Here is a 14,781-nt window from a genome sequence, read left to right as displayed (position 1 = left end):
TGAATGTAATTGAATTGAGCAGACCGATTAGGCTTTTTGGCATTACAGGGTTCAGAGCGCTTTGTACACCAATGTCAGTCAGAACCAGAACCGCTTATCTAAGAGGTTGTTTAACTCTGAGGTGTGACGACATCAAGACATCTTAGTATTTTATTCATTTGGAAAATGTTCTGTAATTTTATTTCACTTTTAAAATGTCAAGTAGATCTATGGGGGGGGGGTGGGGGTGGGGGGAGTGGAATCAAACTGAAACCCTTAGATTTAATATTAAGGTAGCAAATTGTGAATACTGTCCATGTGTGTGAACTTTGGATATCTTGAAGAGACACAGCTTCTCTGCCACAAACCAGACCTGTTGTGGCATTAAATAATGAGCCCACTAATAATGAGCCCACTAATAATGAGCCCACTAATAATGAGCCCACTAATAATGAGCCCACTAATAATGAGCCCACTAATAATGAGCCCACTAATAATGAGCCCACTAATAATGAGCCCACTAATAATGAGCCCACTAATAATGAGCCCACTAATAATGAGCCCACTAATAATGAGCCCACTAATAATGAGCCCACTAATAATGAGCCCACTAACAATGAGCCCACTAATAATGAGCCCACTAATAATGAGCCCACTAACAATGAGCCCACTAACAATGAGCCCACTAATAATGAGCCCACTAATAATGAGCCCACTAATAATGAGCCCACTAATAATGAGCCCACTAATAATGAGCCCACTAATAATGAGCCCACTAATAATGAGCCCACTAATAATGAGCCCACTAATAATGAGCCCACTAACAATGAGCCCACTAATAATGAGCCCACTAATAATGAGCCCACTAATAATGAGCCCACTAATAATGAGCCCACTAATAATGAGCCCACTAATAATGAGCCCACTAATAATGAGCCCACTAACAATGAGCCCACTAATAATGAGCCCACTAATAATGAGCCCACTAATAATGAGCCCACTAATAATGAGCCCGTCAATAAAACAAACAAAACAAACTTTTACTTTTTGTGTGTGTGAGGATTTCTGGATCCTGTGTGGCTCAGTTGATAGGGTATGGTGTTTGCAACACCAGGTTATGGGTTCTATTCCCACTGGGAAAAAGTACAAAAATGTAAGAGATATCTGCTAAATTACTCAAATGTAATGTTAGAGTGTACAGTCGCTCTGGATAAGAGCGTCTGCTAAATGACTTAAATGTAAATGTAATGTAAATGTTGAGGAGAGCGTTTCATTGTACCATTTACACTGTACCCTGTGCATGTGACCAATAAACCTTAGAGGAGAGCATTTCATTGTTTCCTGTGCATGTGACTAATGACCTTTGGTTTATTTTGAGACCAATTGACTTGAGCCTGTTGTAATCTGTTTATTGTATAATTAGCCTAGCAGAAGTAATTATCATGTTATGGGTTAGATGGGATGATCTATGTGCATTGTGTTTGTGCTGAGATAAAGGGGGCCTATCTCTGAGTGCAAAAATGATTCCATAACATAACATCAGACCGTTCGAGCGCCTGTTGATTTTGTCCACCCAAACTAGACCCGAGCAGGACACACAGGTTGAAATGTCAAAACGAACTCTGAACCAACTATATTAATTTGGGGACAGGTCAAAAAGCATTAAACATGTATGTCAATTTAACTAGCTAGCTTGCTGTTGCTAGATATTTTGTCCTGGGATATAAACATTAGGTTGTTTAGTCACCTGAAATGCACAAGGTCCTCTACTCCGACTATTAAACCACAGATAAAAGGGTAAACCGAGTTAGTTTCTAGTAATCTCCCCTCTTTAGGCTCTTCTTCTTCTTCTTTGGACTTTATATGACGGTTGGCAACCAACTTCAAGGTGCATTACCACCTCTAACTGGTCTGGACTGTGGACCTCAGTTCATCTTTTAACCACCCACATGGGTATACGCTGCTAAAAGCCAATGAGGATATGGGAGAGGCGGGACTTGCAGCGCATCAAGCATCACAAACAGAACCAAGTTCTATTTTTAGCGCGCAGTGTGGGAGCAATGATTGACTAACTTGTATGTGTAAATGTATTTTGCAATGGTCGCGCTCACGCTGTGTGGTCAGCATGTGAGGGTTGTATAAGAGCCATGTGTCTGGGGTTTGCTCTGATAGACCATAATCACTGTTTTATAACTTTACAGTTTTTTTATACTCTTAGAATGAATATGCAGTTTATTTTTTTTAAATACATTCTTAAAGATTGAAAGTAGTGTTAGGTTTAAGGTCTTTGTGTTTGAGAAGTGTAATTATCTAGTGGACAGCAGTAGACTGTAGGAATGTGTACTACCAATAACTCAAAGCCTGACTGACTGATTTTTTATTGATTTTATGTACCCTTTATTTAATTAGACAAGTCAGTTAAGAACAAATTCTTATTAATAATGACAGCCTACCCCGGACAGACCCTAACAACGCTGGGCCAATTGAGCACCGCCCTATCGGACTCCCAATCAAGGCCGGTTGTGATACAGCCTGGATTCAAACCAGGGTGCCTGTAGTGACACTTCTAGCATTGAGATGCAGTGCCTTAGACCGCTGCGCCACTCGGAAGCGCAGCGATAAGAAGACCTGGGAAAGGCCCGGAGGAGTGAGAAGGCTCTGGACTCTGGGACACGATAACACCAAGAGGAACGGACTCAGTTTTTGCTCAGCAACAGAGACTGGTTGTTCATCCTAGACATACGGTAGGGGGGTCTAGTCAGAAGTGGGGTTTAGTCAGAAAGGTATACATCTATGTGCTTGTGTGACCTGTAGATTGTCTTTTGCAGCTGCAACACTCAGTGTGGTGAATAAATCTAGCTTGATTTTTCTCTGAGTCCGTCTGGAACACAGGAGGTTGGTGGCACCTTCATTTGGGAGGACGGGCTCATTGTAATGGCTAGAGCAGAATAAGTAGAATAGTATCAAATACATCAAACACATTTATTTTACCTTTATTTAACTAGGCAAGTCAGTTAAGAACAAATTTTTATTTACAATGACGGCCTAGGAACAATGGGTTAACTGCCTGTTCAAGGGCAGAACGACAGATTTGTACCTTGTCAGCTCGAGGGTTTGAACTTGCAACCTTCCGGTTACTAACCACTAACCACTAGGCTACCCTGCCGCCCCGGTTTGATGCCATTCAATTTACTCCATTCCAGCCATTCTTATGAGTCGTCCTCCCCTCAGCAGCCTCCACTGGTCTGGATTATTGTACCAGAAATTAGAACCTACCAGTAGCCTGCGAAGATTCCAGGATTGCCAGGCCTACTGTAGGCTTCTGGGCTATAAGTTGTTTCCATACTGTAGTTATGTAAGAATGGGACAGGTCAGTTTGTGGTTTTATAGGCCTATCAAACTAAACACAGCTGGAAAACAGTATCTCTTTCTAACATAGCTTTTCTATTAGCAATACATGTTCACATAGAATTTAAACAACAATACCTTATTCATCAAGCTTTTTCATAGTTATACACAAAGTTAACAAGAACATCAATCCCCAAAATATTTTCAAGGCCAGGCACAACAGGCTGAAATTAAATGTTTGCTTCTACTTATATATTTTGAGATTTGTTGGTATTTTATAATATGAGTAATTTCTAAAAAAGAAGCATAACATTTTTTTAAACTTGATAAAAAATATATTTTCTTTAGTTTATCATACTATAGTGCCACTTTAAAATGGACATATATGAATCTTTTCAAAACTCACTACATTAATTTACCAATAATTTAAAAGACCATTGCATAGATAGTGTTACAAACTGGACTTTATTCAGTAACCTACTTTGAAGAGATGGTGATTGGGTATAAAAAGGCATTTGGCCTCCAAATTCAGTGTTCTTAAACTGACACTTCCTGAAAATTCCTCTTCCCACAACTAGTTTTTCTCAGCTTCAGAAGCATCTGCATTTACAACATATTGTGTGGTTATCCTTAAATATATTCTCCAGACTTCCCCTGAAGGAATTGTTGAATCACTACATGACCAAAAGTATGTGGACTTGTCGACTTCTCATTTCAAAATCATGGGCATTAATATGGAGTTGCTCCCCCCTTTGCTCCTTCAACAGCCTCCACTCTTCTCTGAAGTCTTTCCACTAGATGTTGGAACGTTGCTGCGGGGACTTGCTTCCATTCAGCCACAAAAGCATTAGTGAGGTCGGGCACTGACGTTGTGCGATTAGGCCTGGCTCGCAGTCGGCATTCCAAATGATCTTTTACACCGATCTCAACAAACCACTTCTGTATGGACCTCGCTTTGTGCATGGGGGAATTGTCATGCTGAAACAGGAAAGGGCCTTCCCCAAACTGTTGCCACAGAGTTGGAGGCACAGAATCGTCTAGAATGTCATTGTATGCTGTAGCGTTTTCCTGAAAAGATTTTCCTTCACTGGAACTAAGGGGCGTAGCCCGAACCATGATAAACAGCCCCAGACCATTATTCCTCCATCAAACTTTACAGTTGGCACTATGCATTCAGGCAGGTAGCATTCTCCTGGAATCCGCCAAACCCAGATTCGTCCGTCGGACTGCCAGATGGTGGAGTGTGATTCATCACTCCAGAGAACTAGTTTCCACTGCTCCAGAGTCCAATGGCGCTGAGCTTTACCTCACTCCAGCCGACGCTTGGCATTGCACATGGTGATCTTAGGCTTGTGTGCAGCTGCTCGGCCATGGAAACCCATTTCATGAAGCTTGTGGCGAACAGTACTTGTGCTGACGTTGCTTCAAGAGCCAGTTTGGAACTCTGTAGTGAGTGTTGCAAATGAGGACAGGCAATTTTGAATCACTACATTTTCCCGCACTTGGCAGTCCCATTCTGTGGGCTTGTGTGGCCTACCACTTCGCGGATGAGACAATTTTGCCCCTAGATGTTTCCACTTCACAATAAAAGCACTTACAGTTCACCAGGGCAGCTCTAACAGTGCAGACATTCTACGAACTGACTTGTTGGAAAGGTGGCATCCTATGACCGTGCCACATTGAAAGTCACTGAGCCATTCTACTGACAATGTTAATCTATGGAGATTGCATGGCTGTGTGCTCGATTTTATACACCTGTCAGCAACGGGTGTGGCTGAAATAGCTGAATACCCTCATTTGAAGGGGTGTCCGCAAACTTTTGTACATATATTGTATGTTGAACATTTTTTATTCTAGATAACATTTTCATTGGAAAAATGCTCCAAAAATGCATTTTATGTGCGTGTCTAGTATTTCACAGATAGAAAGATAACAAGTATTTATCCACAATCTGCTCTGGACAAGTCCGGTCATAGAGTGTCTTAACAAAATTAAACCAAAATATTTAGACTGACTTTATCCAGTGTCCAGAAAATTAGATTTGCATGATATGAACATATGTGGCCATTTAATTAGATATTGCGTCATTTGCATATTTAAACCAAATATTTCAGAAGAATTGTAATACAAAAAAATATTATAATTGTTTCTGCATTCAACTGGTAAAAGTTCATTGCTATATTGATTAAGGGGAAAAAATTACCATGTGAGGGTGTGGTGCCTGGCCTTAAATTACACAAACATTTATTGCAAATAAATCATCACATTGATACATTGGTTATATAAACACGTACAAAGGAATTTAAAAATGTGGACATTCATTGGTACTCATAGCTGTAATATGTCAAATTTTTTATAACTAAATGTTGTAGATAAAAATATGAAGGCATTGATAATCATCAGTGCAGGCCCGTTAATCAATAGGCTGATTCTAAGACATCTAGGCTGAGGGTATCAGCAGGCTCCCTCTCTAAGAGTGTGTGTGTGTGTGTGTGTGTGTGTGTCTGTGTGTGTGTGTGCGCGTATTTACTAGTTGCGGCTAGAGACAGAACTATTGATGTTGATGGGTGGTTGTACCAGCTTCTCCATAATGACAGCAATGATGTGGCACAACTCCTTGGCCTGTAGGGCAGAGAACATACACACACACACACACACACACACACACACACACACACACACACACACACACACACACACACACACACACACACACACACACACACACACACACACACACACACACACACACACACACACACACACACACACACACACACACACACACACACTATTGAGTAGCGTTCAGGTTGCATCTCTAACGTGCGCTGTCCCTTCTACTGTCTAACCTCACAGCTTACACAACTAACCCATACACCAGTGGTCACCAACCTGTTGTCCTGGAAAGCTCCATGTATCTTTACACGGGACTGGGCGTTGGTGACCACCGCACTGTCATAGCCTACTGTGTACTGAGTTGTACTTCACCTGCTTGAGGTGGACGGTGATGCTTTTTGGGCGTCCTGGGTTGCCGTATTTGATCTCCACTCCTGGCACCTTCTTGTCCTGCTTGGATTTGACCAAGCTCAGTGACTGCACTTCCACCAATGGGATCACAAACGCCCGCTCCTGAATAACACAGGAAAATTATGAGAAAGCATTTGTAGATGCGAACTAGAAATGATTAAAACATTAATAATAGCAGACATCTTTCAAAGCCACAGATCCATAAAATCCATCGTGATCAATCAGTTCACTCATAATTCCCGAAACACTATGCCTACATTATGTACGTGTGGGGTGTCCCTCCACACACAACAGTGTTTCTGGGGTGTAAATTCATTACCTGTGTTTTGGGATGGCAGAACAACACTTCTTCTTGGTTGACAGCCACCAGGCAGGGCGAGGGGCAGCTGCGATGGCTGACCTTCTGAGCCAAGAAGATATTAGAGCCGAACAGAGGTAGGGAGCTCAGGCACTCTGGGGATAGAGGCAGCAAATCAATCAATATAATTGTACTCATACAGCATTATACTGAAGATATAGTGAATCTAAATATATTTGCAAATACATTTATCACAAAGTGCTTTACACAACAAGGCCAAAATAAAAGTTTTAAACGTGTGTGTGTGCTGTGTGTGTGTGTGTGTGTGTGTGTGTGTGTGTGTGTGTGTGTGTGTGTGTGTGTGTGTGTGTGTGTGTGTGTGTGTGTGTGTGTGTGTGTGTGTGTGTGTGTGTGTGTGTGTGTGTGCTGTGTGTGTGTGTGTGTGTGTGTGTGTGTGTGTGTGTGTGTGTGTGTGTGTGTGTGTGTGTGTGTGTGTGTGTGTGTGTGTGTGTGTGTGTGTGTGTGTGTGTGTGTGTGTGTGTGTGTGTGCTGTGTGTGTGTGTGTGTGTGTGTGTGTGTGTGTGTGTGTGTGTGTGTGTGTGTGTGTGTGTGTGTGTGTGTGTGTGTGTGTGTGTGTGTGTGTGTGTGTGTGTGTGTGTGTGTGTGTGTGTGTGTGTGTGTGTGTGTGTGTGTGTGCTGTGTGTGTGTGTGTGTGTGCTGTGTGTGTGTGTGTGTGTGTGTGTGTGTGTGTGTGTGTGTGTGTGTGTTGGTGCCTCACCGAGTAAGCGTGCTTTGGCGTCGTGGGGGCTGAGGGACAGCATGGTGGTTCTCTCTCTGAGGGAAATAGAGTGGATCTGCTCCAGGTTGGTGCTGCCCCCTTCCTGTCGTGGGAGGTACTCCTTCAGTTCAGGCCTGACAGGGACAGAAGAGAGAGAACTATCAGTAACTCTATCACTCTTAACACAGGACAGAGAGAACGATCACTTATGTCAGGTTTGAAAACAACCGTATGGCTCACAGTGAGGGCTGCTGAGTGTATGGCCTAAGGCAGTGTTACTCATTGCGAGGCTCGCTGTGATTTTCTGATTTCCTTGATGGCAGACAGATGGCAGTTGAACAGAAAGGCAGAAATAGAACGTTGCCGAAATAGAACGCAACTGCTCATTTGGTTTGCTACTAGCTAATTTCGCAGTCTGTTCGTGGATCGATTTATTGTAAAAGAAAAGTAAATCTATTGACAGAAAATGAGCTCGCTGTGATTTTCTGATTTCCCTGGATGGGGAAAATTGTTCCCTGGATGGCAGACAGATGGCAGTATAGCGCAGCTGTTGAACAGAAAGGCAGAAATAGAACGTTTGCCGAAATAGAACGCAACTGCTCAGCTACAGCAACTGACACCTATCGGTTTGCTACTAGCTAATTTCGCAGTCTGTTCGACATGGATCGATTTATTGTAAAAAAAGAAAAGTAAATCTATTGACAAAGAAAATGAGGGGGAAGAGCTGGAGAACAATGTGACCGCTATGAACGAATAACCACCGGAGAACAAGGAAAATCAGGAAGATGGCAGCGGGGAAATGCAGCTAGCTAATGTAGCTAATGTAGCTAATGTAGCTAATGTGGCTAATGTAGCTAACGTGGCTAATGTAGCTAATGTAGCTAATGTAGCTAATGTGGCTAATGTAGCTAACGTGGCTAACGTGGCTAACGTGGCTAACGTGGCTCTGGTGGCTAAGAGAAGGATACGAGTCAAGAAGAACACCAAAAGTTCCAAGAGAAGTGGACAGAAGTATTTATTTTATACTGCATGATGGGACTAGCTCACTTTTGTCTTATTTGCCAGAAGACAGTCAATTGTTTTCAACTAGAAAATTTAGAGCGACATTTCAAGTCACACATTGCCCACTTTGACACAACACATCCGTCACAAAGCAACCTCAGAAACATCAGAATAATACAACCCAAAGGACAGCTCAAAGGACAACAACAAATGATGGACAGATCTGGCACTGTTGCAGAGAAGACGACAGAGGCGGCATGAGATTGCTTGGATACTCGTGAGAAACAAGAAGGCCTTCACAGACGCGGAGATTGTCAAAGAATGTTTTTTGGCATTAGCTAAAATATTGTATGCTGATATTCTGAAAGCCTTTGTTACATTTTTTGCTGATAATAATATTGACTGGTCAAATGTGGCGTCTGTGTGCACTGACGGCGCCCCAAACATGTGAGGCAAGGAGAAGGGACTCAGGCCTGATGAGAAAGAGAGAGGATATTCCCGAATGTGTTAAGTTTCATTGTATCATTCATCAGGAAGCACTTGTGGTTAAACTCAAAGACGGTGACTGAATTTGATCCAGGAAGTCATGCACGTGATGCACATGATAATTGCGAGGGCACTGAATCACCTGCGGTTCTGTAAGTTGCTGGAGGAATACCAGACAGAATACAGCAGCTCTCTCTCCTCCCTCAAATCCATGAATTTGTTGCAAGCAAGGGGAGAGAGGAGCCAGAGCTGGATGATCCACAGTGGATATTAAAGCTGTTTTAACATCACCTACCACCTGAACACTGTGAATCTCCAGCTCCAAGGGAAAGCTACAACTCTGAGCAAAATGCTGCATGTGGTCACAGCATTTCAAAATAAAATCACCACACTGTTCATACCTGACAGACAGATTGTTCATTTCCCCAAACTCAGAGCCACGTCCAACCCAGACATACTGCAACATGTTAACTTTGATGCATGGAGAGACTCCTGGAAGCTCTCTGGCTGTTAACAAATCCAGCAACTCCGCCAGAGGGGCTGGTGAGGGGAGATCGTTCCCAGCTGCATGGGCTCAACCTGAGCAGGAGAAAACACAGCGAGCTTCTTCCACGAGCCCGGCGAAGATCTACCCGTCGTTCTATGCGAGAGCAATCCTCTGAAGGAAACCTCCCGGGGAGAGAATTCATCTCCACTTGGAGTCCCTCCAGAAAACGGCAGTGTTCCACTCACTAGCGTCTCAATGGCTTGGCATAAGGAAGCCAGGGCCCCAAGCCTTCCCACCAAAACTGAACGTCAAAAACCCGAATTCTCTTCTGGAATGTCAATCAGCCCTGCCTCCCAGATAGCTGTGAGGAGCCCGGCCAGTAAGGAGGAAATGACGCAAGCAACCCGAGCTATCTCTAGAGTATAACAGAAACAGACTGTGCGTGTGTTGAAAGAGTTGAAGTTGGAGTTTAGGATATCCTGGAGTACAAGGAGTTTTTAAACTTCATCGAGAGCCCCTTTCATGTGCCAGTGTCATCTCTGACCCCCGTCATCACAGCTCTCTGTCCTGACCGTGCTGGAATAGAGAGTGAGATAGTGTCATCTCTGACCCCCGTCATCACAGCTCTCTGTCCTGACCGTGCTGGAATAGAGAGTGAGATAGTGTCATCTCTGACCCCAGTCATCACAGCCCTCTGTCCTGACTGTGCTGGAATAGAGAGTGAGATAGTGTCATCTCTGACCCCAGTCATCACAGCCCTCTGTCCTGACTGTGCTGGAATAGAGAGTGAGATAGTGTCATCTCGGACCCCAGTCATCACAGCCCTCTGTCCTGACTGTGCTGGAATAGAGAGTGAGATAGTGTCATCTCTGACCCTAGTCATCACAGCCCTCTGTCCTGACTGTGCTGGAATAGAGAGTGAGATAGTGTCATCTCTGACCCCAGTCATCACAGCCCTCTGTCCTGACTGTGCTGGAATAGAGAGTGAGATAGTGTCATCTCTGACCCTAGTCATCACAGCCCTCTGTCCTGACTGTGCTGGAATAGAGAGTGAGATAGTGTCATCTCTGACCCCAGTCATCACAGCCCTCTGTCCTGACTGTGCTGGAATAGAGAGTGAGATAGTGTCATCTCTGACCCCCGTCATCACAGCTCTCTGTCCTGACCGTGCTGGAATAGAGAGTGAGATAGTGTCATCTCTGACCCCAGTCATCACAGCCCTCTGTCCTGACCGTGCTGGAATAGAGAGTGAGATAGTGTCATCTCTGACCCCCGTCATCACAGCTCTCTGTCCTGACCGTGCTGGAATAGAGAGTGAGATAGTGTCATCTCTGACCCCCGTCATCACAGCTCTCTGTCCTGACCGTGCTGGAATAGAGAGATAGTGGAGCTGCAGGGAAAATGACACATTGTAAGGTGAACTAGGATCAGGTGTCACCCATTTCTGGAGCCTTGTGGCAGACACAGAGTATCCACTTCTGAAGCAGTGTGTGCAAAAGGTGACATCCATTTTTCTTGTCAGGATTTATTCATGTGAAGCAACATTTTCAACAATGAATGTTGTGAAACATAAACAGAGAAACTGGATGACCAATGCCCACCTGGATTGCCTCACAAGGACAGCAACAACAGACAATACATTTATGAATGAATTCAGTCAAGGAGCAGCAGGGACATTTTCTCTCATCCAACGACTGAGGTAACCCTTAATATGGGTCTTATACATGTGATGTAGCCTATGTGATGTGTGTATGTATATATTTGTGATGTGCTGTACATCAAATCAATTACAGGTGCTCTATTGCTCTCAATTTGCTCTCAAATTGGATAATTTGATAATATTGGAAGAAAAAGTATAACAACTTAAAGATCTGTGCGGCTCTCTGAATGATTGTCTCAACCCAAAGTGGCCCCCTTACAAAAAATTGTGAGTAGCACTGAGCTAAAGGCTAAAGGTTAAGACTAGTACTCACACAGAGGGCTCTTGAGTAAGACCCTGTGCCAGATGCTGCAGGACAGCCAGCTCTGCCGTCTGCTGGACAACATGGGCACCACCGCTTGGCAGCAGCAGTTTGCCATCCAGGTAATCACCCAGGACCTGCAGGTAACAGACAGGGACAGAAGGAGTTCATTGAACTACAGGGACAGAAGGGTTGTCACCAGGGCCGGACATAACTGGAGGTGTTTTCTATGGTAATAACAGAACTCGGGGTCGTACCTGTTGGAAGTGGAACTCCAGGTACAGGTCGTTGTCGAAGTGAAGCGGGTGTGTCCACATGACGCGGTGGAAGGACAGAAAAATGGAGCCGTCATCCAAAAGGAAGTCAAACAGGTACTCATCAGGGTGGATTGGCCGCGTCATCCCCTCTGACGGAGGAGGGGAAGAAGAGAGGCAGGAAGGAGGTTGTGATAAGGCAGGATGAAGAGGGAAGAAGAGAGGCAGGAAGGAGGTTGTGATAAGGCAGGATGAAGAGAGAAGAAGAGAAGCAGGAAGGAGGTTGTGATAAGGCAGGATGAAGAGAGAAGAAGAGAGACAGGAAGGAGGTTGTGATAAGGCAGGATGAAGAGAGAAGAAGAGAGGCAGGAAGGAGGTTGTGATAAGGCAGGATGAAGAGAGAAGAAGAGAGGCAGGAAGGAGGTTGTGATAAGGCAGGATGAAGAGAGAAGAAGAGAGGCAGGACGGAGGTTGTGATAAGGCAGGATGAAGAGAGAAGAAGAGAGGCAGGAAGGAGGTTGTGATAAGGCAGGATGAGAGAAGAAGAGAGGCAGGAAGGAGGTTGTGATAAGGCAGGATGAAGAGAGAAGAAGAGAGGCAGGAAGGAGGTTGTGATAAGGCAGGATGAAGAGAGAAGAAGAGAGGCAGGAAGGAGGTTGTGATAAGGCAGGATGAAGAGAGAAGAAGAGAGGCAGGAAGGAGGTTGTGATAAGGCAGGATGAAGAGAGAAGAAGAGAGGCAGGAAGGAGGTTGTGATAAGGCAGGATGAAGAGAGAAGAAGAGAGGCAGGAAGGAGGTTGTGATAAGGCAGGATGAAGAGAGAAGAAGAGAGACAGGAAGGAGGTTGTGATAAGGCAGGATGAAGAGAGAAGAAGAGAGGCAGGAAGGAGGTTGTGATAAGGCAGGATGAAGAGAGAAGAAGAGATATCTTTCTGCTGCACCACAAAATCTCTACACAGTCATTACCTATAAAACATCCCTACACAGTCATTACCTATAAAACATCTCTACACAGTCATGACCTATAAAACATCTCTACACAGTCATGACCTATAAAACATCACTACACAGTCATTACCTATAAAACATCTCTACACATTCATTATCTATAAAACATCTCTACACAGTCATGACCTATAAAACATCTCTACATAGTCATGACCTATAAAACATCCCTACACAGTCATGACCTATAAAACATCACTACACATTCATTATCTATAAAACATCTCTACACAGTCATGACCTATAAAACATCTCTACACAGTCATGACCTATAAAACATCTCTACACAGTCATGACCTATAAAACATCTCTACACAGTCATTACCTATAAAACATCCCTACACATTCATTATCTATAAAACATCTCTGCACTTAGCAAAATAATACCATCTGAGTGCTGTTAATCTGACTAATGTTGGAGGATTTATTCTGTTTTAATGTTACTACTGAATCACTATGATAAATATAATCATTTTTATTGTTTTATTTTATTTTTAACAAAGCTGAGATTTACTTTGCAGTTCAAAGTGTAAGAATACAGGTTAAATCAGTTATTGACAGAGTCATGGAGGCGTAACAGGAAGATCGGAATGCTGTGAACCAAGAGGTTGTGGGTTCAAATCCCAGGTGAGGACATGTTGAATAATAATTACTGCATAAATAAACACACAATGTAATTCGTGACATCCTAAGGACTCATCTCTGTTTGGGGGGGGGCATCATGTGACAATTAGAATCACAATGAATTAGAATGTGATAGGTTATGTGATCACATTGGAATCATGTGGGGTTTTGTTACTGTAAGGGAAGGCTTTTGTGGTCACAAAATGAATGTCTCAACAATATTTAGTCAAGTTGCAGGTGAACAGTTTGGGGGAGTAATTTGGGTTATATTGTTACGCCCTGACCTTAGAGAGCCTTTTATTCTCTCATTTGGTTAGGTCAAGGTGTGACTAGGGTTGGTACTCTAGTTTTTGTATTTCTGTCACATTCTGACCTTTATTTCCTGTGTTTTGTCTGTAGTTAGTATGGTCAGGGCGTGAGTTGGGTGGGCAGTCTATGTTTGTTTTTCTAGGTTTTGGGTATTTCTATGTTTCAGCCTAGTATGGTTCTCAATCAGAGACAGGTGTCATTAGTTGTCTCTGATTGAGAATCATACTTAGGTAGCCTGGGTTTCACTGTGTGTTGGTGGGTGATTGTTCCTGTCTTTGTGTTTGCACCAGATGGGACTGTTTTAGGTTTTCTCACGTTTGTTGTTTTTGTTAGTTATCTCATGTGTAGTTTCTTTATAAATTAAAGAACATGAATAACCACCATGCTGCATTTTGGTCCGCCTCTACTTCACCTAAAGAAAGCCGTTACAATTTCTACAATTTCTTGGTCCGTTAATTCATTAGACGATCGTGACATACAGTATATAATCTATAGCATGTTAGCTATATGATGTCTGTTTGTCCTCCTACCCTGGTCCCGGCTGGCATGGATAGAGAACTCGTTGACTTCTGACAGGTCCTGGATGCCCATCTCTGTACACAGCTCTTCCACCACCTCCTGAGCCACCTGGGTACAACAGAGTCAATCTTTATTTTTCTTCATGATGATAATGAAAGGGAGGCAGGGGAAAGGAGAGAAGGAGTGTTGACTTACGCTAAAGCTGCGTATCTTACAGGGGAAGTCTACTCCACCCGGCAGCTTGATGGGGAACCGGCGAGAGCTTCTGCCAGCCTACAGAGAACAACACACACCAAGCGATGACGGAACTGATCGTCACAAAATAAAATAATATCCACACTCATGTCTCACCAGTATGGCTTCCATCTCTACTTGAGAGGGGACGTGTCTGCGACCTCCGTGGATCAGAGACCGGAACAGGTTCTCCTTACAGTATTGAGACAGCTCTGAGATGGAGAGGAAACACACACACACACACACACACACATATATATATATATATATATATATATATACACACACACACACACACACACACACACACACACACACACACACACACACACACACACACACACACACACACACACACACACACACACACACACACACACACACATCTGCATTGGCTACAGAAGAACGCTGGGGTAGCAGACTTTTAAAGGGATATCTTTGGGGGCATCGCCAGTGTGTGAGGGGGGAGC

General features: G+C 43.6%; 1 protein-coding gene across 1 annotated transcript in view; it reads right to left on the bottom strand.

The window, feature by feature from the left end:
* Positions 1–5,160: 5,160 nt before the first annotated feature.
* myo15b (myosin XVB) overlaps positions 5,161–14,781 on the bottom strand; it is a 42,857-nt gene continuing 33,236 nt past the window's right edge. Inside the window, exons 29-37 of the mRNA XM_046368547.1 lie at positions 14,429–14,523; positions 14,273–14,350; positions 14,089–14,185; positions 11,624–11,772; positions 11,379–11,503; positions 7,431–7,564; positions 6,674–6,807; positions 6,316–6,456; positions 5,161–5,949 (exon numbers count right to left, since the gene is read on the bottom strand). Coding sequence (XP_046224503.1) covers positions 5,857–5,949; positions 6,316–6,456; positions 6,674–6,807; positions 7,431–7,564; positions 11,379–11,503; positions 11,624–11,772; positions 14,089–14,185; positions 14,273–14,350; positions 14,429–14,523 — 1,046 coding nt within the window. The 3' untranslated portion in view covers positions 5,161–5,856. The remainder of the gene's footprint in view (positions 5,950–6,315; positions 6,457–6,673; positions 6,808–7,430; positions 7,565–11,378; positions 11,504–11,623; positions 11,773–14,088; positions 14,186–14,272; positions 14,351–14,428; positions 14,524–14,781) is intronic.

The sequence above is a fragment of the Oncorhynchus gorbuscha genome, linkage group LG11, assembly GCF_021184085.1.
Source record: "Oncorhynchus gorbuscha isolate QuinsamMale2020 ecotype Even-year linkage group LG11, OgorEven_v1.0, whole genome shotgun sequence".
NCBI classification, from domain to species: Eukaryota; Metazoa; Chordata; class Actinopteri; order Salmoniformes; family Salmonidae; genus Oncorhynchus; species Oncorhynchus gorbuscha.
The sequence above is the reverse complement of the archived record's forward strand: the minus strand, read 5'-3'. Positions and strand labels throughout refer to the sequence as shown.